The sequence below is a fragment of the Carcharodon carcharias genome, chromosome 13 (assembly GCF_017639515.1).
Source record: "Carcharodon carcharias isolate sCarCar2 chromosome 13, sCarCar2.pri, whole genome shotgun sequence".
In the NCBI taxonomy this organism is placed as follows: Eukaryota; Metazoa; Chordata; class Chondrichthyes; order Lamniformes; family Lamnidae; genus Carcharodon; species Carcharodon carcharias.
This window is the reverse complement of record NC_054479.1, coordinates 127,767,061-127,789,828: the sequence shown is the minus strand read 5'-3', so window position 1 is coordinate 127,789,828 and position 22,768 is coordinate 127,767,061. Positions and strand designations below refer to the sequence as shown.

At 39.4% G+C, this 22,768-nt stretch overlaps 1 protein-coding gene across 10 annotated transcripts in view; it reads right to left on the bottom strand.

The window, feature by feature from the left end:
* The window catches only part of LOC121285771 (putative adenosylhomocysteinase 3), a 108,646-nt gene that overhangs the window by 50,551 nt on the left and 35,327 nt on the right, over positions 1-22,768 (bottom strand). For 6 of the 10 annotated variants that reach the window (XM_041202565.1, XM_041202572.1, XM_041202567.1 and 3 more), the window contains exon 2: positions 1,234-1,345. In XM_041202565.1, coding sequence (XP_041058499.1) covers positions 1,234-1,345 — 112 coding nt within the window. The remainder of the gene's footprint in view (positions 1-1,233; positions 1,346-22,768) is intronic. The other 4 variants (XM_041202566.1, XM_041202569.1, XM_041202571.1 and 1 more) reach the window with 1 other exon arrangement.

The window sequence follows — 22,768 nt, the reverse complement described above, 5'->3', positions numbered from 1 at the left end:
ACGTGACACCCATCCAAGATAAGTAGGCTGAAGGGGAGCTCAACACGTTGAGTTTTGACTTGCTGTTCTCTCCATTTGTCTTTGCAGGTCCTTAGTCATGCATCTAGAGGCCTCTCTGGGTTCTAATTCAAGTTACTTGTGATGATATGACATCCCATTCTCATGATGACTTTAGAACATAATTATATCAGTAAGTGCTAGTGAATCAATGAACCCGTGGACACCTAGCCCATCACCCAATTGCACCTTGTGCCTTGCTGTCGACCGACACTACAGAATAAACTGAATAGTGCTAACGACTGGCAGCTTATGCATTTATGTTGGTACTTTTGTTCTATTTTTGGGAAAGTTTGAAATTAACCAATTTTCTTATCATGCCCCCAAGTCAAAATACTAATGAACTGGCAACCCATCATCAGGTGTCCACCAATGCTGGTCCAAAAGACTCTCCATCTGATTTTTCTTTCACTCCATCCTCTCTGTAAGGACACCCTTGAAAGCCATGCAGCATCTTCCCCTAGCAAAGTAGCTGAGAATATAAAACTCAAATGGGGTGAGTCAACTGAACCTGCACTGCATCATGCACTGATACCCAGCATGCTGTGTCTCCACTACACTTTCACCATCTGAAAACTACACAACAAACCCAGTTCAATTTTGAATCAAACACACAACAGTGCCACTGTTAATGCTGGGATCAGTGTTTTAAAAACTAACCAGGTTAGATCATACAGCTTATAAGTTTTTGCATTGCTGCCACTATAGATCTATTGAGTCACTCTAAACAAAAAAAAATACAGCACACAATTATTGAAATGTTCTACATATGAAATCTATACACAAACAAATCTGTGTGCATATTTTTATGAATGGTGCATCACCTTTACTGCAGTAGCAGAGGCAAGCAGTACAAATCAAAGAGGTTGTCCTATTGCTGTACAAAATATTGGGAAACTTGATCTGGAATATCGCATGCTGTTCTGGTTACTGATTTACAGGACAGTGATTATAGCCAAGAGGATAGATAGGTAGCAATTAGGATAATTTCATGACAAATGAGGAATAGGATTTGGGGAAATGAAATTGGGAATCTTCTGAGAAGCTGGAAGGTGATGTCGATCCATGAAGAAAGGATGAGTTTATTGGGATTAATGATCTTTTCCTGTCCTAACTTCCTTGTGTTTTCATATGCATATATACAGGAGATCTTACTGAAGCCCTGGAAGCGCCTACCTGAGCTGTAGCTGTCCGTTGAGGATTGGGAGATTGATCGAGAAAGCGAACGACGACCTATTTTTGTTGGACGCTTGTTGAACTCTTGCTTCTGGTCAGCAAACTGGATCTGCTATTCATAAGAAAAGGAAAGGATATTTACTGTAGATTGATTTCAAGAATCTGGGATTAGCATTTTTAGGATATCCATAAAAAACTTAACTGGGTAGCACAGTGTATTGGCTCAACCAATGCACCATGCCATGTGATGTGTGAATGTGTGATTCAGTTGGCACTTACCCAAACAAGGTAAGTTCACACCATTGCTGTTTCCATTGGATGGGGATGGTGTCATGGGGGTAGTTTATGAAGTAGATGGCATCCCACTACAAGAGTATTTTTAAAAATTATCAGGGAATAATCACCTCCTACTCTTTTATACCAGCCATAAGTTAAACAGCTGCAGGAACAGATTTTCTGCCCTCCTTAACCAGTGAATCAATTTTAAAAACTCCTGATGTTGTCAGTGATGGTGTTGAATCATGAGGAATTCATATGTTACCAGCTTAAAACATACATTTACATGATTATTCACCATTCAGAGTAACAATACAAATGCTGAAATCTGCAATCATTTTTTAAAAAAATGATTTTCAGATTTCAGTCATTTCAATTTTAATCAAATGAAAGCAAAATACTGTGGATGCTGGAAATCTGAAATGAAAACAAAGTTCTAAAGAAGAGTCATTTGACCCAAAACGTTAACTCTGTTTCTCTTTCCACAGGTGCTGCCAGACCTGATTATTTCCAGCACTTTGTTTTTGTTCCCCTCACTTAATCCCCAGTCTTGGGTAATATCCATGGGTACTCCTCTCTCTCCTCCAACCAATATAATTCCCTCCAAAACACCATTCCCTTAATGGCAAGGAAAAAAAAAGAGATTCCACCTTGTGTGTCAAGAAATAGTACTAAATGCATCACAATTGCTGCTCAGATAAAAAGATTGCATTGGTCAGTGAAATAGCATAACTGTCCCCAGCACCTGTAATCCAAGGACAATTCAACAGCTAGTTTTACAATTATCTAAAACAAAAACACCTGGAAAAACTCAGCAGGTCTGGCAGCATCAGCGGAGAAGAACAAAGTTAACGTTTTGAGTCCTCATGACCCTTCAACAGAACTAAGTAGAAATAGGAAAGGGGTGAAATATAAGCTGGTTTACCGGGGGTTGTACGGACAAGCAAGCAGTGATAGGAGCAGATAACCAAAAGATGTCACAGACAAAAGAACAAAAAGGTGTTGACGGTGGTGATATTATCTAAAAGAATGTGCTAATTAAGAGTGGAGAGCAGGACAAGCAAGGTAGCTCTAGTGGGAGGTGGGATGAAATAAACCATGGGTGAAATACATTTAAAAATAATGGAAATAGGTGGGAAAAGAAAAATCTAAATAAATTATTGGAAAAAACAAAAGGGAGGGGGAAGAAACGAAAAGGGGGTGGGGATGGATTATCTAGTTTTTGCTAGATTACAGCCATTGTCTTGTGCAGCAGTGATAGTGCCTCAGTTGTGTTGACGTAGTCTGGTTTCAGGCACACACCAATGCAAAGAGTAACAGGATCACAAGTGGCAGCTTGGCTCAGTTCATATCACTAGAATCTGTTTGCCACAAGGTCATAATCAGTGGAAACCTTTTAGTGGAGTACTCCTTGTGTAAAAAAAAAGTCTGTACAGCACATCACAAGGAGGGAAATAATGAACCGGGAAATAATGAATTTAAGAGAAAGGTCAAAACTCAAATTGCTTCGGCAAGAGTACTGAAGAACGGGAGGTCATCAACAATCTGGTGCCAGGCAAGCTGAGGTTATAGTGTGATGTGCAGCTAAAAACTGATTTTCCAGAAAAGTGAATTGAGATCTTGAAGCTAATCTGACAAAGCACGTGGAGCAAGTCAGTGAAGTTTGGTGATGATTTGGTGGTGGTCAGGAGGCTTTGTCACTCCTTGAGGTTAAACAGTGTAATGAGGCAGCATAACATAATGCCCAGCCCAAATGGGCAGATGGCAAGATTAATAGGCTTGGTATCAGAGTGCTGATGCAATTCAAACAGGATGGCTTCAATTTGTCAACACTGTACTCTAAGATTTGGAAAATTATATTGATGTCAGACCAGCAATCAGTTAGCAAAGCAACACTCCTGGAGTTAACAGTCCAAGATCAGAAGTTGCTCACTGTTAACTTTCATTACTGATAAAATGTATCTGCCATTAGAAGGACTCAGCAAAACAGTGAAAAGATTACACACTGATGCAATCACATTGGAATATACAAATTACAAGTGGCCCAGTTGTCCAGAGTTCAAAATCAGTATTATATTTCACAGTAGACCAGTGAAGGAGTTTATCAAGTCTCATATTGCATTGATAATTTTAACACCAATACACACTCAGCACTATGCTCCCACATGCAAAAAGATGCTTGTGCAGGCTTTTCACAATATATTTCTAAGATTGTGTTATGTACACATTCACTATTCAAACACAATTTCACTGTTGTACAATATTCCTAGCATACAAAAAGAGCATGGTGTATTAATCCTGATTTAAATGGATCTACACATTATGCAAAAAAAATCCCATCACATTACACATCACAATGATAACAAAAGCATGTCTTAAATGTGCCATCGTCTTGAGCAACGCCAACACCACCTCAGTTGTGTTGATGTAGAATGGTTTCAGGCATACCCCAATGCAAAATCTAATAGGTTAACTTGGGTATGAGTGGCAACTTGGCTCAGTTCATAACACTCTCCCCAAAATCTGAAAGCCTCACTCCACAACTGGAGTGCATAATGTGGACTGACATTCCAGGGCAGAACTGAGGGGTACCGCACTGTCAAGCCACCATTCTTTAATTGAGATATTAAACTACCTAAATGACCAAGTGAGGGAAGAAGGGATGGTACTAGGAAAATTTGCAAAATAATCTTGAGGAATAAAAAGAATACATTTGTCTGTCCAAGTCCTGTAGCCAAAAACAAAACAGAACGTGGACATTCAGGACCGACTCCAGCCTGGTACAGTGGCATGGATACAGGCCAATGTTCTGCTTGGTACAGAGCCGTACAGCAAAACAAAAAACACATTCTGCTGCTTCTCCTGTTGCGTATTATGCTAATGGTAAACCAGTGTGGTCTTAGTCAGCAAAAGTAAGGATGATGTACCGTTGACTAAAACTAAATTTAGGATAGAAATATGAAAATTAAAAATATAATAAAACTGAAGAGAGCACAGGATAGAGACATGTAATTAGACTAAAAGTATTTCCAGGATTGTTAGAAATCCACAACCTTTTGGAACAGACATTGAAACAGGTGAATAAAGTCTCAATTACAACACAGCTTTAATGTATTTTGTAATTTTTGTAACTTGCTTTTGAAATGAAACTTAAATTTTTTTGAAATATACATTAAAGAAATGATAATGCTTTGACAAAAGTATCAAAAGTAAAAATAAATGTTCTGACCAAAATATTTTCCAATAATAGAATTAACATTTAGGAACAAACAATACTAAAAACTAATGTCTCATTTACACAATAAATATACCAAGACTAAAATTCCACATCCAAAAGTCTAAAACCACAATTAAGATTAATTCTGGGGACAAAAACAGAATTGTTGTAAATCACAAATAGTTAGAAAGCTCAGTCAAAAAACCTTTTCACATCCTAAGAAAAGTTTGGATAGATACTGCTTTATCCCAGCACTGCACATCACAAAGATGAAAAACGTCCAAAAAAAAACACCACAAATAATTCCTCAGCTCATCCAAGCAATTTCAGCCAATGCAGTGCGGTTTCATGCTCCATACCTGCTTGGGAATAGAGTTAGAGCATGTCGCATTGTTCTTTCCTTTGCTGGTTAACGCCTTGCTGTCGGACATTGTTGGGTACAAGGGATACTCGGTTACCTGTGCTCTGCTTACCAAAAATCAGTACCATGCATACACTTGTGCTCCTGTCCTGCCCAGTCCTCACACAGCCTCAATTTCACTTTTAAAACTTGCAAATGTTGTTATTGGGGACTTGGATTAGAACAGTTTTTTTTTAAAAATGAACTCCCAGAGCAATTAACAATGCTTATCTGCCACGAATTAATGAGGCAATTGTTTAGCTGTTAAATGGTTTTCAGTCAAAACAACTAATGACATTGTTCCACCAGCATCCATGAAATCTTAATTGGAGAGAAACTTTCAAGATGATGACCATGCCATAACTAGAACTCATTGTTGGTGCAATTTTATTAGTTTTAATCAGAATTTATTCGAAAACTAGCAGATATTGTCAAACATATCAACAAACTAATTCTAAAAACAATAATAAAGGTTTGTGTACCGAGTAATTTCTCTCTCAAATACAAAAAAACTCATCTTAATTAAATAGCCTTGTAACAATCTTAGGGACCACAAGCCCAGGGACTTAACATGATTCACAGGAAGACAATAGTCCCCAAGAGTACGGACACGTTTAAACAATGTTGGAACAATGTTTAAGCAAATGGGAATTGGAAGCTAGTAATCAATAGGATTCGCACTCGTGTCAGAACCAGTGTCAAGTTGGTTAATCAGATGAGTTCTCTCCTTTACTATACTCCAAAAGAGAGGGGAGAGAAAAAAAGATGCTTTGAGCAACAGTATCTAGATGTATGAAGGCAATGAGCTTGTATATTGGGCAGTGGTACTGTAATACTGAGACCACAGCCTGGTCACTGGTGTGAAGTAAAAATATTTGACTGCAGTACTATTTTCTATCAACAGAGGTCAACAGTGTATTCCAGAACTGAACCTTGGCAATGGGAAAAATTAAATGTAGCAAGTAGCACACAAATACAGGGACATTCTATCGAATGGAAAACCAAGCCGTCTATTGCAAAAAATATAGCAGTCACAGCCATCATCCCAAGATTGGGAATACAACAACTCTGGCTCTGCTGGCAGGAGGATGCAGTGATCAAGCTAGGTATTATTATGTGGAAAGGTGTTTCACTACCCGGATGAGAATTAGACACCCAAACAAATATCTGGTTACTAACACTTGTTAAAAAAAATGTTTCATTGATAACTGACAATAAATTTTGTCCTCAAAATATATTTTCTGCCTTCATCAAGGAATTTAATGCTTGGGAAAAATTCCAATCGTAGATTAAGCTCTCACCAGCAAGAACATACTAAACCAAAAATTGAATCCCACAGGTTGCAAGAACACAGCGCAACCTTTGTTAAATAGAAAGGATTATATTCCTGTAATCACACTGGGCTTTAATATAAATAAATGGCAGGGGCACTGGGAATGCCAGTGAATAACACAGCCAATATCCCTTCTCTCCTGAAGGTGCAGATTTTTTACAGGAATACAGACCACAGGTATTAATGGCCTCCTTTTCACTCTTCCGACCATTCTTTATGCTTGAGCGCAGACAGTGAGTATCAATAGACAATTCAATGGCAGAGGGCATCACAGCTGAACTCAACTTCTCCTGACCTGAGCTGTTAAGGTAAAAAGTAGGGTCGCTGCTATTATTTCTTTCTATATTAATGATCTGGTGGTGAATTACAGCTTCTTAATTGCTGAACCAGCTGATATGAGCAAACTCAGCGTAGACCAGAAAGCAAATATGGGGGCCGTTGGTCTGTGTACTGTAACACCATACAGTTCACCCTCTACAGGTATGTGGGAGGAAACAAAAAATGATCATTTCCATTGATTCACCTTCCTCCTTTCATGGAGATCACAGCTGACATCAGACCCCTGCTATCCAAAAAGATGAATAACCAGACTGCTGTTTAAAAAATGTATTACAGACTCTGGTTAACAAAGGCTGCAGTGCATTTTTCGTGTTTGGGATCAATAGCACTCAGTTTTCAGGTCAATGAGTTTTTGCTGCTGTTATGATCAGTATTTTTTCCAGGTCTTAAGCTCCTGCTCATGATTACTACCTAGCAAATTCTGCTAAAAGTGTGCAGATATGTGCAGGATCAAATTCAGCTGTGATGTTCGCAGTATTTGAATAATCCAACACTAACCATGGGCTCAAAGTACACAGGGGTGCTAGGAAAATTAGCCCTTGAAGGCTCCAAGATAGCCTGTGAAAAATTAAAGATGGAGGTGAAAAATTTTAAATATTGAGAAAAGTTGCCCCCACAGAAACTCTGTTGAACTACACATGTTCAGAGCTTAGTATATTCTTTAAGTACTTTCCTCCACTTCTCTCACCACCATTATCCCAAGCCTCCTCACTCATTCTCGCTCATTGGTCCTCCTGATCTCCCTCATGTTCATAGGCCCTCCCAACCTCCCTCCCACTCAGTGCACTTTTGACCACTCCCTGCTCACAGTGAGGGCTTGGGAGAAGTGCAACGAGCAAGGCACCAAGGTGGCTGGAAAGCAGGCAGCAACAAGGGAGCCACCAAGCAAGATGTGGTCAGGAAGATGGCCAGCTAAGTAAAACAATAGTAAACAGTAATGGTAGAGGTTTGGGAGGATATTGATCGATTGTTACTTTTACATTAGTGTGTAATTATCCTAGTGCATCTAAATCTTTCCGTCTAGTATCATACAAACAGTTTAAACACTTATCGTGAAGAACTTGAATTTTTCATAAGGAATAAAAGATTTAATTATATATGAGTCTGTTTGGTATTTCTGCTATCTAAAGAAGGAAACCCAAAAGAAAAATTCAATGCAAATACAGTTACTACATGACTGCATCACCTAATAAAGGAGTCAGTTAAAATGAAAAAGTAGCTTCTGAAAATCAAAAAGTAGCCCTTGAGAAAGTTAAGTTAGGCAGTCTTTTTCTCCTCAAAAAATTTAGAGCCCTGGTCTAACATATGAATAATGAATAGTTAACAAGGTATCAAGGGCATCTGTGGAACCATACCCAACAGGCGAGGAGGAAAGAAGACCGAGGGAAACCTCATTTCTGTGCTGCACACCCGAGATGATAAACTACCTTCAGAAATTAACTAACCATAAGAACATAATAAACAGGAGCAGTAGACGACCATTTGTATGGTTCCTGCTCAAGCCTGCTCTGCCATTCAGTACGATCATGGTTGAGCATCTGCCTCAGCTCCATTTCCCATGAGTTCCTGAGAGATCAAAACTGTCTATCTCAGTCTTAAGTACATTCAATGATGGAGCATCCACAATCCTCTGGAATAGACAATTCCAAGAATTCATGATCCTCCGAGTGAAGAAATTTCTCCTCATCTTAGTCCTATGTGATTAAACCCTTAACCTGAGACTTTCCCCTGTTTTCTTGATTCCCCTATCAGGGGGAAAACCTCACCAACCCTGTCAAGGCCCTTCAGAACCTTTTATCATGATCACCTCTCATTCTTCTAAACTCAGCGTTTCATCATAGGACAACTCTCTCATCCCTGGAACCAACCTAATGAACCATTGCTGTACCACCTCCAACTCAAGACCAAAACTGTGCATTCCTACTCCACCCTACTGGTCTCACCAAAGCCCTACACAATTGTAGACTTTCTTATTCGTACTTCCAATCTTCTTGCAATTAAGGCCAACATGCCATTTGTATTCCAAATTGTTTGCTATAACCTACATGCTAACTTTCAGTGTTCCTTGTATGACTACACCAAAGTGTCTCTGAACAACATTTACAAATTTTACACCTTTTAACAAATATTCTGCTTTACAGTCTTATTACCAAGGTGAATACGCACACTTCTCCATGTTGCATGCTCACTTAACTTGTTTATATCGCTCCGCAGCCTCTATGTCCTCTTCAAATTCTCACCCAACTTTGTATTGTCAGCAAACTTAAGATGCATTGTTCCCGGTTTCTTCTTCCAAGTCATTAATGTAAATGATAAATAGCTGAGGTCCCAGCACTGATTCTTGCAGTACTCAACTAATCATAGCCTACTCACTTGAAAATGGCTCATTTATCCATACACTGCTTCACCAATCCTTTTATCCATGGTAACATATTACACTCAACCTTTTATGTAGCATTTTTGAAATCCAAATGTACTACACTTACTGGTTCTCCTTTACCTACCCTACTAGTTATATCCTTAAAAAAACTCAAATTTATTCTTTCATAGGATCTGAAGGTTGCTGGCAAGGCCAACATTTATTGCCCTTGAACTTAAATTAAATTTAAATTCCACCAGCTGCTGTGATGGGATTTGAATCCATGTGCCTAAAGCATTAGCCTGGGTCTCTAGATTATTAGCTCAGTGACATTACCACTACACCACCATCTCCCTCTATGATAAATTTCTCAAACATGATTTCCCTTTCATAAAACCATGTTGATTTTGTCTGATCATACTATGATTTTCTGAGTGCATTGTGAAGACTTCCTTAATGATAGATTCCAGCATTTTCCCAACATCTGATGTCAGGCTAACTGGTCTGTAGTTCCCAATTTTCACTCTCCTTCCTTCCTTGAATAAAGGTGTTACATATGCCAGCTTCCAATCCACTGGGGTGGTTTTGGAAAATCATAATCAGTGCATCCGCTATCTCTGCAGCTACATAGTTTAGAAACCTAGCATGTAGACCATCAGGTCCTGGGGGTATGCCAGCTTTTAGTCCATTAAGCTTCTCGAACACTTTTTTCCTGCTGATGTTAATTACCTTAAGTTCCACAGCTTATTAGTCCCTTGGTCACCTTCTATTTCAGGTACACAAGTTGTGTCTTCAACTGAGAAGACAGACAAAATATTTATTCAACTTCTCTGCCATTTTCTCATTCCCCATGATAATTTCTCTAGTCTCTGTCTCTAAGAGACCAATGTTTACTTTAGCTATCGGCCTCCTTTTTATATACTTGTAAATGCTCTTAGCATGCCAAGAACAGGCAGTAAAAACAGGAGAGATTCCTGGTCAATCCTGTGGCAGAAAGCAAGTTGGACCCTCTACCATCACTATCCATTGCTCCAGACTACAACATGCATATAAAAAGTGCCTGTTACCACAGCAACTCAGACCACCAACAGCTCTTACAATCTGTTTTAATATTCTTGACCAGTTTACTCTCATATTCTATATTTTCCCTTTGCATCAACATTCTGATTACTCTTTGTTGGCTGCTGTTTATCACAAGGGAAATGGAATATAAAAGTAGGGAAGTTATGCTACAGTTACACAAGGGTTTGCTGAGACCACACCTGGAGTAGTGTGTACAGTTTTGGTCTCTTTACTTATGAAAGGATATAATTACAGGTAATGGACCCTTTAGCCAGCATCCCAAAATCCGGAAGGACCCAAAAACCGGCTACATTCGAAGCTGGCATGCTGGGTAACAATTTGTATCAAGCCTTTTTAATTCTTTATTTTTCACATTTTATTTTATGTATTGTAAGTACATGCTAGGCCTAGGACCCAAAATCCATAAAATCCCCAAATCCAGTACACATCCGGTTCCGAGCTTCCCGGAAATGGGGTTGGCACCTGTTTATTAGAAGCAGTTCAGAGAAGGTTCACGCAGCTAATTCCTGGAATGACAAAGTTATCTTATGACGAAAGTTTGGACAGATTTGGCCTGTATCCACTGGAGTTAGGATTTTATGTTTCAATCTTCCAGAGGGAGCTTGACAAGGTGGATGCTGAGAGGATGTTTCCCCTTGTGGGAAAAACTAGAACTAGGATACACAGTTAAAAATAAGGGGTCTCCCATTTAAGATGGAGATGAGAATTTTTACTCTGAGGTCCGTTAGTCTGTTGGGATCCTATTCCCCAGAGAGCAATGAAGTCACTGAATATTTTTAAGGCCGAGTTAGATAGATTCTTGATTGACAAGGGTTTTGGTCGAAGGTTATAGGAGATAAACAGGAAAGTAGAATTGAAGCCACAATTAGATCAGACAGAATCTTATCAAATGGCAGAGCAGGCTCGATGGGGCCAAATGGATTACTCGTGCTCTTAATTCATATGTTTGTTCATATGTTCTCATCTTTAGGTCACTACTATTCTTTGCAATATTATAAGCCTCTTCTTTAAAACTAATACTATCCTTAACTTCCCAGGTAAGGTACGGATGGATCTTTCTTGTTGGGTTTTTATTTTTTTAAATGGTGTAAATTTTTGTTGGAACACTTTGCATTTTTTTTTTCAGTGAAATGCAGTGTTTTACTTGGACCTGGTGTACTTGGCAACCACTTTTGTCTCCCCTGACATGGTGTGCTTGGCCAGTTCCTGGGCAGCAGCAGGCGCACAGCGGTCTGTATCTCCAGGGAGCTGGTGCTGCTGCGCTTGTTGGGCTAGGCGGGAAGCCTCATCTGCGATGTGCTTGAAAATATCGCTGACAAACGAGTTCATGATGCTCATGGCCTTGGAGGAGATGCCGGTGTCCAGGTGAACCTGCTTCATCACTTTGTAGATGTAGTTGGAGTAACTCTCCTTCCTCACCCTTCGCTGGGGCCTTTTTCACTGACTTTTTCACGCCCTTTCTGGGAGCTCCTGCTGCTTTATTCTCATGCCCCATAACGTCAGACAGAGAATAAGATTTTGTTCCTTAAATGTTTCCGACTGTTTATTTACTGCCATAGTTTTTAATTTATTTATCCAATCAACCTTAAGTAGCTCTCCCTTTATAATGACATAATTGACTTTGTTTAAGTTTAAGATGCTTGTTTGGACCTGGAGAATGTAGCTTTCAAACTTAATATAGAATTTAATTATATTATGATCATGTTTTCCCAGAGGATCTTTTACTCTGAAATTATGAGATTATTGAGACAAGAAAACATCCTCATCCAGACTTGCTCCCTCCAAAACAAACCCACAACCATTTGGCTCAGAAAGGGATGTCTTAGAAAAGCTCTTTAATAATCAGTTGCTCTTTCAGAATACCCATTTCAAATATGTATTATAATGACTTGCATGCCAAGTGAAAGAAAGCCTAAAGCTCAATGCAGCTGCGGAGAGAAAACGAGAATCAATATGGCATGTGTTTTAAAATTGCAATCCATAACTGCTGAGCATTTGATATTTCTCAAAGAGAAAAATTAAATTAATGAGTACATCTTATCACATGCTGTATACAATTGCTCAACAGAGGAATGGAAAACTAACTCACTTGAGAGGAAGTCTCCTATTGGAATTAGCTGCAGTAATCATCATCTCAGCCAGGAGAGCTCAACAATAAACTTGTAAAAATACAAACTGTTGTTGGATAGCATCCTTATCACAGAAAAATGATCCAAGGGACTTCATGGAAGCACAAAGGGAAAACAAATGCTAAGCCAAAGGATAGCTTGGCCAGTGAGGCGAATTTTAAAGAGGGTTTTAAAGGAGGAGAGGATTCCGGAGTGGATCCTGGATAGCCAGGTGCACATCCACCCAATTTGTGGAGGGAAGTGGTGCAGAGGCTAGATTCTGAGGAAGAGAGTTCAGGGAGATGTGAAGTCCTTGAGTAAAGGGATAGATGGGTCCATGAAATGATTTTAAAATCAAAATTTTAAATTCGAAGTGCTGGGGAGCCACTGTTGACCAGTGAGAACAGATGTAATGGTTGAGCAGGATAGGATAAAGCAGCCAAATTTTGGATGAGCTGAAGCTTTCAGAGGGTGAAGGACTGGAGGCCAGCCAGAGGAACACTGGAACAGTTGACTCTGAAGATGACAAAAGCATTGATAATGGTTTCAGCAGATAGGCTAAAGTAAGGGGAGAAACAGACAATGAAATGGAGGAGTGTGTAGGCAGCCTTGGTGATGGACAGAATATAGAGGGATCGAAATTGCTATTCAGGATCAAAAAGGATGCTAAGGTTGCAAGTAGTCTGGTCCAACCTGAAAGTGTGGCTGGAATGGGCATAGGCTTAGTTACAAGGGTAGAGTGTGTAGTAGAAGCCAAATGACCTTGAATTTGGCCTGCGCAATGTTTAGCTAGAAGAAATTGCCATTCAGCCAAAACTGGATATCATATAAGCATGGGAGAGTGGGTGGGTTGAGAGGAGGTACAGCTGGCAGTCATCAACATAAATATGGAAAATGGCCTCATTTATAAGGATAATGTTGCTAGGGGCAGCACACAAATAAAGGAAAAGCGGGTACCACCTCAAAGCCAAAAAGCTCCCACTTACGCCAAAGGAAAATTATCACTAGATAGTCACCAAATGCAGATGACCATATTTCATCAAATCTGCAAATGGCTATCTCGCAAGAGTTAATACACTTGTGCAGTAGAAATACTTGCATGCTTTTTATGGCACAAAAACGTACAATTTGCAAAAAATATTTCTGTGGCAATACATGGCCCAAACAGAAAGCAGGTGTCTCACTTTTGAAACACATTTTCATTTTCTGTGGTGAATGTTACTCATGTGTGTGAGAGCAGAAGGCACAATGCAGTTGTTGCCATTTTAAGCCTTATTAGCATATTAATAGCCAACAGAAAATCCTCAACCTACATATTTTAGTTGAACACTTTACATTTTCTGTAACATCCTTAATTCATCACATCAAACTGCTCGCAACCCAGAGGTGACAAGACTATAACCATTTGAACCAAAGTCTATTGTTGTATAGTTTAAAATGCTCTCCCAGATACAACCCGAAATCTACAATTGAACTGCTGGGTGATTTTCACAACGCAGGTGGATATTTTATGAAGATTTCACCAACCCCAGAGAAGTCCTAGTAACACCGCAAATTTGGTTGTTGATAATTTATTGGCCTCTAAAGGCAGGTTATCATGGATAACCATTCATATTACAGAATAAAATGTGCACCGTACAAGACTTTTACATCACTCACCCTCCAGTGAGGGACTTCAAAAGCTGCAACAGCTGATTCCCAATCCTCCATCTCAAGTTTGACTCAGGCACAAAATTAACACCTTCAATAGTCAAAACTAATCTATTAAGATCCAATTGTGCAAGGTTTTGTTTAAAACAAAATTAAAAGACTTTTCCTCACAAAACGTCAGGCCATTTAAAGCTGGATTTTGAGACTCCGTTAAGTTTACAAGTCTGCTTCTTCAACTACAGCGGGCAGCTCTAAGAAGATTGGTCCACTTTCAGAGCTACTTAGTAACACCACAAGTTTGAGCAAGTAACAAAGAATCTTATTTATTATAGAGAAAAGCCAAATGCTACCTATGATTGGCAATAGCCAGTTAACAACAAAAAAATCTGTCCTCAGCTTATTGAACCAGGATTAACCAACTCTCTCCAATAGAACTGTATTTACTCCCTACACCAAAACTTCCTTCAAGTCGCTTTGTAAAAATCAGACAGACACAAATAAAAATATTCCATAAGTTGTATTTAAAGCATCCTCTCTCTAACCACAAGGATTCTTCTTGAAAGTACCAAGGATAAATATTTTGAAGCAATAACTTCCAGCAGGCAGCTTCTCCTCTCCCAAGCAAATATGGCAGCCAAGGTCAGACATCAGTCATGTTCAGGTAGGTACATACTGAGTCTGATTTCTGTCAGTTGTTGTAATAACTGGATTTAGCAAAACCTCAGAGTTTTGCCTTGCCTATGCATACGGCCCAAAAGAGCATAGCAGAACATCAAATCACAACCTATGTTAATGCCACCCTGCAGTCATAAGCAGACATGCAAGGAACCCCAGACTGACTCCTCTTCCAGAAAAGCAGCGTTGTATTTTGGTATGCAATAGAAATATCTCAAAAATAAATTTACACACAATTAAATCTACCATCAACTTCTAAAATGTGAATGAGTTGATAAACCAATAACATTGTATGGTGATGGTGTGACATAGCCTTGCATGTCCAATCTACATGCTATTATTTGGGTTCACAGCTCTCATGGGTACATCAATGCAAAATGATCTGCATTCTAAATCAATACCATGTGGCAGTATAACTGAGCACACCAACAAACTGACATGCAAGACCCCCAAATCCCACCTTAGAGTTCCCAAAGTGTGCAACAGAAATCCATCCAAAGATTCATTTACCCAATATCCTGAAATCATAGTACAGAAGGAAAACAAGTGTTCCTAGTGAAAAACCTGAGTTACAGGCCAACATGGGCTTGAAGAACTCAGACGCATGTTTGATAAGCAGAACGATGTTGAGGCATGAATCAATGACCTGATCTTCCAAGCATCTTTCATGAATTGGGACATTAGAGAGCACGACAGGTCTAATTTGTTGCACCAGGAGCTCTGATTTGGCAGGGAATAGATCGTGTATGTACTCTGAACATTTGCTCCCAGTCCACAAGGCTAATCTTTACTTTGCCTAAGTAAGAAAGTAACAGGGGGAAAAACCATAATGGTCAGCAGCTGAAAATTCCTTTGATGAGATCCAATCTGAAGATTGGTGCAGACGTGGATTGAAAATAACTTTCACATGCTGGGAGATTAAAAGATAATTCTAGTACTACTGATGTTGAGATTCCAAAGTCAAGTAGAGACAAACAAAAACTAAGAGAGTTAGCTAAAGCAACAACTGGTCCAGAAAAGAACCCAAACTTAAAAACTAAGGACCAGGCTGTACTTTATGCTTCTGCAGTACTGTGAAAGAATAAGTGAGTGAAAATCCTATTGACTCTGAAAATTCATTGCGGGGTGGGGATGGTGAAGCCGAAGACAGTATTTCCATACAAGTGACTAGATGCATCCGACCACAGCAATATTTAAGGTTAAGTGGGGATTCCTTAATTTCCATTGATGTAGCAGATTCCTGTGGCACAAGAGATGCACCTAGGACACCTAATGAAGTGAGAGAAAGGTTGGCCAAAGACTGGCTAGTTGAGGAGTGGGGAGGAAGAATGGGGAGGGAGGTGGGGGGCAGGTAGTTTGCAAGCCACCAAAAGCATCCAAACAACTTCCCCAAAACTCCACTAGTAAGAAAGCAGCAAGATCACATTTATTTTAAATAAAAAAAGTCCTGGATTCTATTCAGGGGTCTAAGTCACAATCACAGTTTGAGCCCACAGGCCTCTAATTATGCCAAATGGCAGTCTGGTACGTTAGCTGCCAATGCTTCTAACTCTAAGATGCCAAAATATGGGAAGGCCAACGTTTGAGTTTCAATGGCAGGATTGCAAGACTCCCAGGCTGTAGGTTAGATAACCCACTAGAGAGCATTCCAATTCCTTTGATGATACAAGGACTAGGGGACACATTTAAAATTTTGGTCAAGAGACACAGTGGGAATGTGAGGAGGAACTTATTTACGCAGCAAGTGATAATGACCTGGAACTCACTGCCCACAAGGGTGGTGGAAGTGGAAACAGTCAATGTTTTCAAAAGGAAATTGGATGGGCATTTGAAGGAAATAAACTTGCAGGAGTACAGGGATCAAGTGAGGGAATCGGACTTACTAGATTGCTCCACAGGGAACCAACATGGACTCAATGGGCCAAATGGCCTCCTTCTTTGCCGTAAATGACTCGTTTGACTTTCCAAGAAAAGTTAACTCATGATATACAAAAAGCATCCAGTTTTTGAGCTTAATAAGGTATCAATTTTTCAATCAAGCACAGATCTTGTAACAATTTGTTTATTCCAACTGATGATGCTACTGCTACATAGAAGTGTTTGTTGAATCCAAGACCCCAGAGCACTCATTTTACTTATCAATTTTAACAACGTTTCTTATTCTCTTCCCACCCTCCACCACCCTCGCTAAACCTAGGTAACCACCACAGAGGTAAGCATCTATGTGGAAGTGGGCAATAAGTTGACTGATCAGATTAATTTGAAAAATATTCCGGTCAACATTGGAATGCCGTCAATAAGCCCAGAAACTTACTCATTCTGAGGATTTTTAATTTTACACACATATTTACATTTGCACTGCACATTTTGTTGTTGAAGCAATGCAGGTGTCTCACCAGTATGGTCTTTAATCATAGCTAAGGATTTAATGAATTAATGAAAACTTGATAGAAAGCATAAACTGGTATCCCAGCATTCTTTGCAAAGCACACTGCTGAGTAAAATGCAATTTTCTGAGGTACTCCAAAAATATATTTCCCTATGTAAATTCCCACTTTCCAAAGTTACATTTCCAGTCTTAATTTAACCAGAGTTAAGTCAAGGCATATCTTCTACATATAGTGATCTGCTTCAACTTTTAAATATGCCCGCTGCTCACTATAGAGAGAGAAAGCTGTATATAAAAACAAATATTGTTCTTTCCTCAAGAAAAACAGATCCTTTTTGTTACTCATTCTTCTACCACAAACCATTTACATCATTTTTCCACCAGGAGATTGGGATTATTTAATCCACACCTTGCCTATTAGTATCAATAATAGTACATTAAAACCCTTCACATGAAATATGGCCAGTGTTGACTTCTCTTCCTTTGTCTCTATTTATAATGCCCAAAAAGTGGTCCATTTCTGATCGCCAGAGTACAAAAGACAAGAAGTTATGCTAAAACTATATAATGCATTTCTTTGGGACCAGCTGGAGTAGTGTACCCACTTCTGGGCACCACATTTTAGGAACGGCATGAAGGCTTTGGAAAGAATACAGAAAACATTTACTAGAATGGTTCTAGGGATCATAGAATGGTCACAGTGCAGAAGGCAGCCATTCAGACCATCATATCTGTGCTGGCTGTCTGCAAGAGCAACTCAGCTATTCTTGTTCTGCTGCCCTTCCATGTAGCCCTGCAAATTTTTTCTCCTCAGATAATTTCCAATTCCTTTAAGTTCTTCCCCACAAGAGGAAACATCCTCTCTGTATCCACTCGAGCAACAAATTTCATAATTTTAGAAGATCTCTATTAGGTCACCCTCCTTTTTTCAAAAGAAAAGAAACCTGTCAATCTTTGCTGAAATATATACCCACACATTTCTAATATCATCCTGCTAAATCTTCTCCGAACCCTATCCGGTACACCTGCATTCTTTTTATAAGATGGTGACCAGAACCACATGCAGTGTTGCCTAACCAAGGGTCAGGGATTACCACTATATGGAACAGGGAATGCCAAGAGGAGATTTGGTAAAACAATTTAGAAAGAGTAAAGAGAAACTGGTGTGTGACTGAAGGGTTGACAATTCGAGGGCACAGATTTAAGATGGCTAGCAAAAGAACCAGAGGTGACATGAGGAAAAGTTTTTTATGCAACAAGAATTTGGAATGCACAGCCTGATGGGGTGTGGCTTCAACTGTAGTTTTCAAAAGGGAATATTTGAAAGTGAAAAAAAAATTACAGGGTTTTGTGGAAAGAGCAGGGGAGTAGGACTAACAGGATCGTTCTGCGAATGAGCCAACACAAACTCGATGGGCCAAATGGCCTCCTTCTGTGCTGCACTGCAATAAATGGAATTGAAGAACAGACAAAAGTAAAGCCAAGTGAGTACATTTGGACATGACTTTGCCTTTGGACCTTATGTCTTTATAGCCAAGAATCAGGATTTCATCTGAGAATTACCTAGCCATTTCAGCATATCAATGTCTCACGAAACAGCTAGTTTATACAGCTCTGCCGAAAGAAATGAACATCTTCTGGTTCAGTTACACCCTAAAAGCATACTAGGCCATTACTGGATTTTATTTAAGTAGCAAATCCCCTACATTCAAACTGCTTTAAAAAGAAAAAATAATCACAATAGACTCTGCAAAAGCATTGAGTTTCCTACATCTCGTTATTTATTCCAAGCTAAGTGACCAATTCAAATGAAAAAAAAAATTTAAAATAGCAATAAAATGATTGAAATACTGAAATTTTAACACACTTTGTTAATTTCAAGTATTTTTCAAGTGGGGAAAAAGGAGAAACAGATTATTTTATTATAAGCCCTACAACTCCACAAAATCTATATCCACCTCTATTAATGATCACAGTTACAAATACCTGCTCAATGTTGTATTGCCCATGCACTGATGGACCAAAGAAGGAGCGAACCTTCCTCATTCTTCTTACAGCAGGCAAGTATTGAGATGGGCTGTTTAGCTGCAGCAATATCAGGATCCTGGAAAAGAATATAAATACTCCACCTCTTTCCAAATAGGTGCGCCACCTTAACACAACAACAACAGTTTAAGTCATGGACTGAACACTGTTTAAAGAGTGCAGAAGCTCTGAAACGTACAATTTAAAAAAATGGCAGATTTTCTTTGCGATTTGTTCATGAAAGAACACACCAGTATAATGATGGGTTGTTAAAAAGAAGCACCGATTGAGATTCACCTTTGCAATGAACAGTTTACCCTGTAAATGTTTAATCTCCAAAGACACCATGCAATCACACTTGTGAAAACACCTTTTTTTAAATTGAGCTGACCCCAAAGGACACTAAACTTGATGACTTAGGATGAATGGGTCAAAATGCATCACTGAGCTCCAGCTCAAAAGTCTAAACCAGTCATTATTTTATGCTTTATGAAAATAACATTTAAGTTTTGAAGCAATGCTGTAGGTTCATAATTGGAATATGTTTAAAATAAGCAAATTTTGAAATTACAACAATGCTTTACCAAAGATTTTAACATCACTTCAGATAAACTGTTTTACTGTTTGTTGGTGCAGGAAAGAAGTAGAAATATTCAATGTCAGTATGTACAAAGCAGGTTCAGGTCAGTTCACTGTCTTCAATTTCTGAAAGCTTTAATCACTAAAAACTCTTGTGCAAAATCCAGACACCTTCAGAGTATGGGGAAGAAGTCCATCATCCCAGCGTCATTCCATGCAACTCTGGCTGACTGACTAGAGTTCTAGAAGGAGGCAGGGGCATAGGGAAGGTAAAAGGTGTTTTCTTAAAATTTTCACAATTATTTCCCTTTATGGCTCAGTAAGTTTCTCTCTAATGATTAGCTGAATTTACACAGTCCAAGAATCGCAAGTTATATCCTGCTGTCTTAAGCTAGTTGACTACTGCCAGAACAGTGACACGGGTATTTTGGTCTGCCAAATACTTGCAGGTCTTCCAGTGCAAAGAGATGACCATGACCCAGTATGTAGATTGGCACATTCCCAGGTGCAGGACTATGTGCTGAGCAATGCACAAAAGCTTGGGGCAGTTGCTGCAGTTGGGAAAAGCCACTGCCTAAGGCCCCTCAACCATAGCACACCCAGGGGTTGGAAACTGTGAAAACTCCCTCGGGTTCTATGTTCGCCATCTTGAGTATGGTAAGTATTAACTGTAATTGTAAGTGTAATGAGTAACATACAGTATTGGAAGAAACTGATTTGATTTGCATCTTACGTAATGTCAATAATGTCAACTTTCAACAGTCAGGTGGTGCAATTTCATAAATTTTATAATAAAATGTATCTTTGGGGAAAAAATGAACAGGGGTGGTTACAACTGATCTTAGTGCCCATGAATAAGTGAAGGGAAAATGAATGAGTGATGGTGACACGGGGTGGGGGTATAAGCAGAGAAAGCAGCCAGAGTTACCACTACTGGTCACTATATCAGATTAGAAATGTGTATACATGGACATCATGTCGGAGCAGGAATGCATACTTCTTCATTTCCTGTTCTTCCTTCATAAGACCACATAAAAAATGAAATAGAATTCATTTTTTCTTAAATATGCTCATCACTATTTCTAATTTTTTAAAAAATTGAACAAAGATATGTAAAATGGCTGAAACTCTTTCTGTGAGCTCTGAACAAAAGAAACCATGTTGCAGTTTCAGGGAAACTCAGACCTTGTTGTCATCTTTGAGGAGCCACTAACGACCACCTATGGACTGCACAGCCAAAGGAACCAACACGAAAGCCATTTGTACTTGCTAACCCAGGCTGGCCAGCGGAGACAATGTCCACTAAGACAATGGCCTCTCAAACATCCCTTTTAACCCACAATGCCTGAGACTTTATCAGCCTGGAACACAAAGCCAATTTCCAGACATTGGATAAACATCATTTGTTGAAGGCATTGCAGAGAGGTAAAGTCATGTGTCATGGGTCTCTGGCTTAAGGAACAAGTAATATTACCCTGCAGAACTACATTGATCATTCTGCTGTTTAACGTCTGACTAGCAAGCCACAGGAAGGCGCTCAGGCCAGGTTGGACACTTGGCCCTATCTACCCTGCTTCTGCTGGGAGACTGTACCGTCAACCAGCTGACTGATTCATCTCTGCTTGCCTATCTCATTGTGTGAAGTCAACACTACTGGAGAAGCGAATTATCCAGCATAGGTTTTTAACCCACTGACCTCCATGGAGGAATACCTTATTGGACTTTGATTCTGGAACACACATGAAGCAATGTTTCTTTTCTTTGTGGCCTCTATACTGTAAATCTTTCTTCAATCTATCCCTCTCTTTACTATCTGAATGCAAGGAGGATGTTGTGAACCCTCTTTTGCACTTTGAGTGTGTGCAAATAAACAAACCCTTTGAGTTCATCCTATCTCAAGTTTGTTGTGGGTTATCAATAGGAAATTGGATCACACAAAAACCAAGGGATTGGGAAATATGCCAGCACTTTTAGAGAGGGAAACAAATCAAAACACCTTTCTGTTTATGGATGGGTGGTGATAGAAGAAGTTAGTGCTGATTAAATTAACCCCGCCTCCTGTCTGTAATAGGCATTGGGAGCTCAAGTCCAGAATCACCCATCTGACCAGTGTCTAACTAAGACATGAGCCAAATCTGCGATAAAAGAGTCAATTGGAAACCAACCGGAAAAAACCCAGTGGCTGGAACAAATTTTAAAGCACAGTAATTTTCCACAGCCAACTCCTTTTCCCTAGCACTAAGAAATGGTGACCTTTGATACTCAGATGTGGGTCAAGCAAGGAAATCTGGATGGTGAAATATTAGCATCCCTTAGCACAGAACAACTGAAAGCTGTAGCTTGGGAGGTACTGTTAAAGTTACCCAGTAAATTGAATAAAAGTGAACTGATCCAGTTGATGGTAGAACATTTGGATCTCTCATATTCAATAGAACAGACAGATAAAGGACTCAACCATGACTCTGAATTCCCTTCTCTGAGCCAAATTCTAGCTGGACAAGCTCAGCATGCAGCTGGAATTTAAGGAGAGGGAAACAGAGGCTCCAGAGAGAGAACAGGAAAGGAGTAGAGAATTGCAGCTCCAAAAATTGGAAATGAAGCTAGCAGCTCAATGGGAGAGAGACCAGCTGCTTTCCAGTCTGATGGAATATTTCCAAAATCTAGGGAATTTTGGAAAATTAACATCAACGCATCTACTACCTCATCAGCCACCTCTTTTAAGACCCTAGGATGAAGTTCTTAAGGCCCAGAGACTTGTCAGCCCAGAGCTCCATCAGTTTGCACAGTACCACTTCCCTAGTGACTGTAATTTCACCAAGTTCCCCACTCCCTTTCACCTCCTGATTTACAGCTGTTACCAGAACGTTTTTTGTATCCTCTATAGTGAAGACAAAAGCAAAATGTCTGTTCATTTCATCCACCATTTCCTTATTATCTATTAACTCCCCACTATCACTCTCTAGAGGACCAACACTCACTTTACTTACTCATTTCCTTTTCATATACTGTAGAAACTCTTGCTATCTGTTTTTACATTTCTAGCTACATTTCTCTCATACTCTAGTTTCTTTTCTCCTGATTAATCTTGTAGCCATTCTCTGC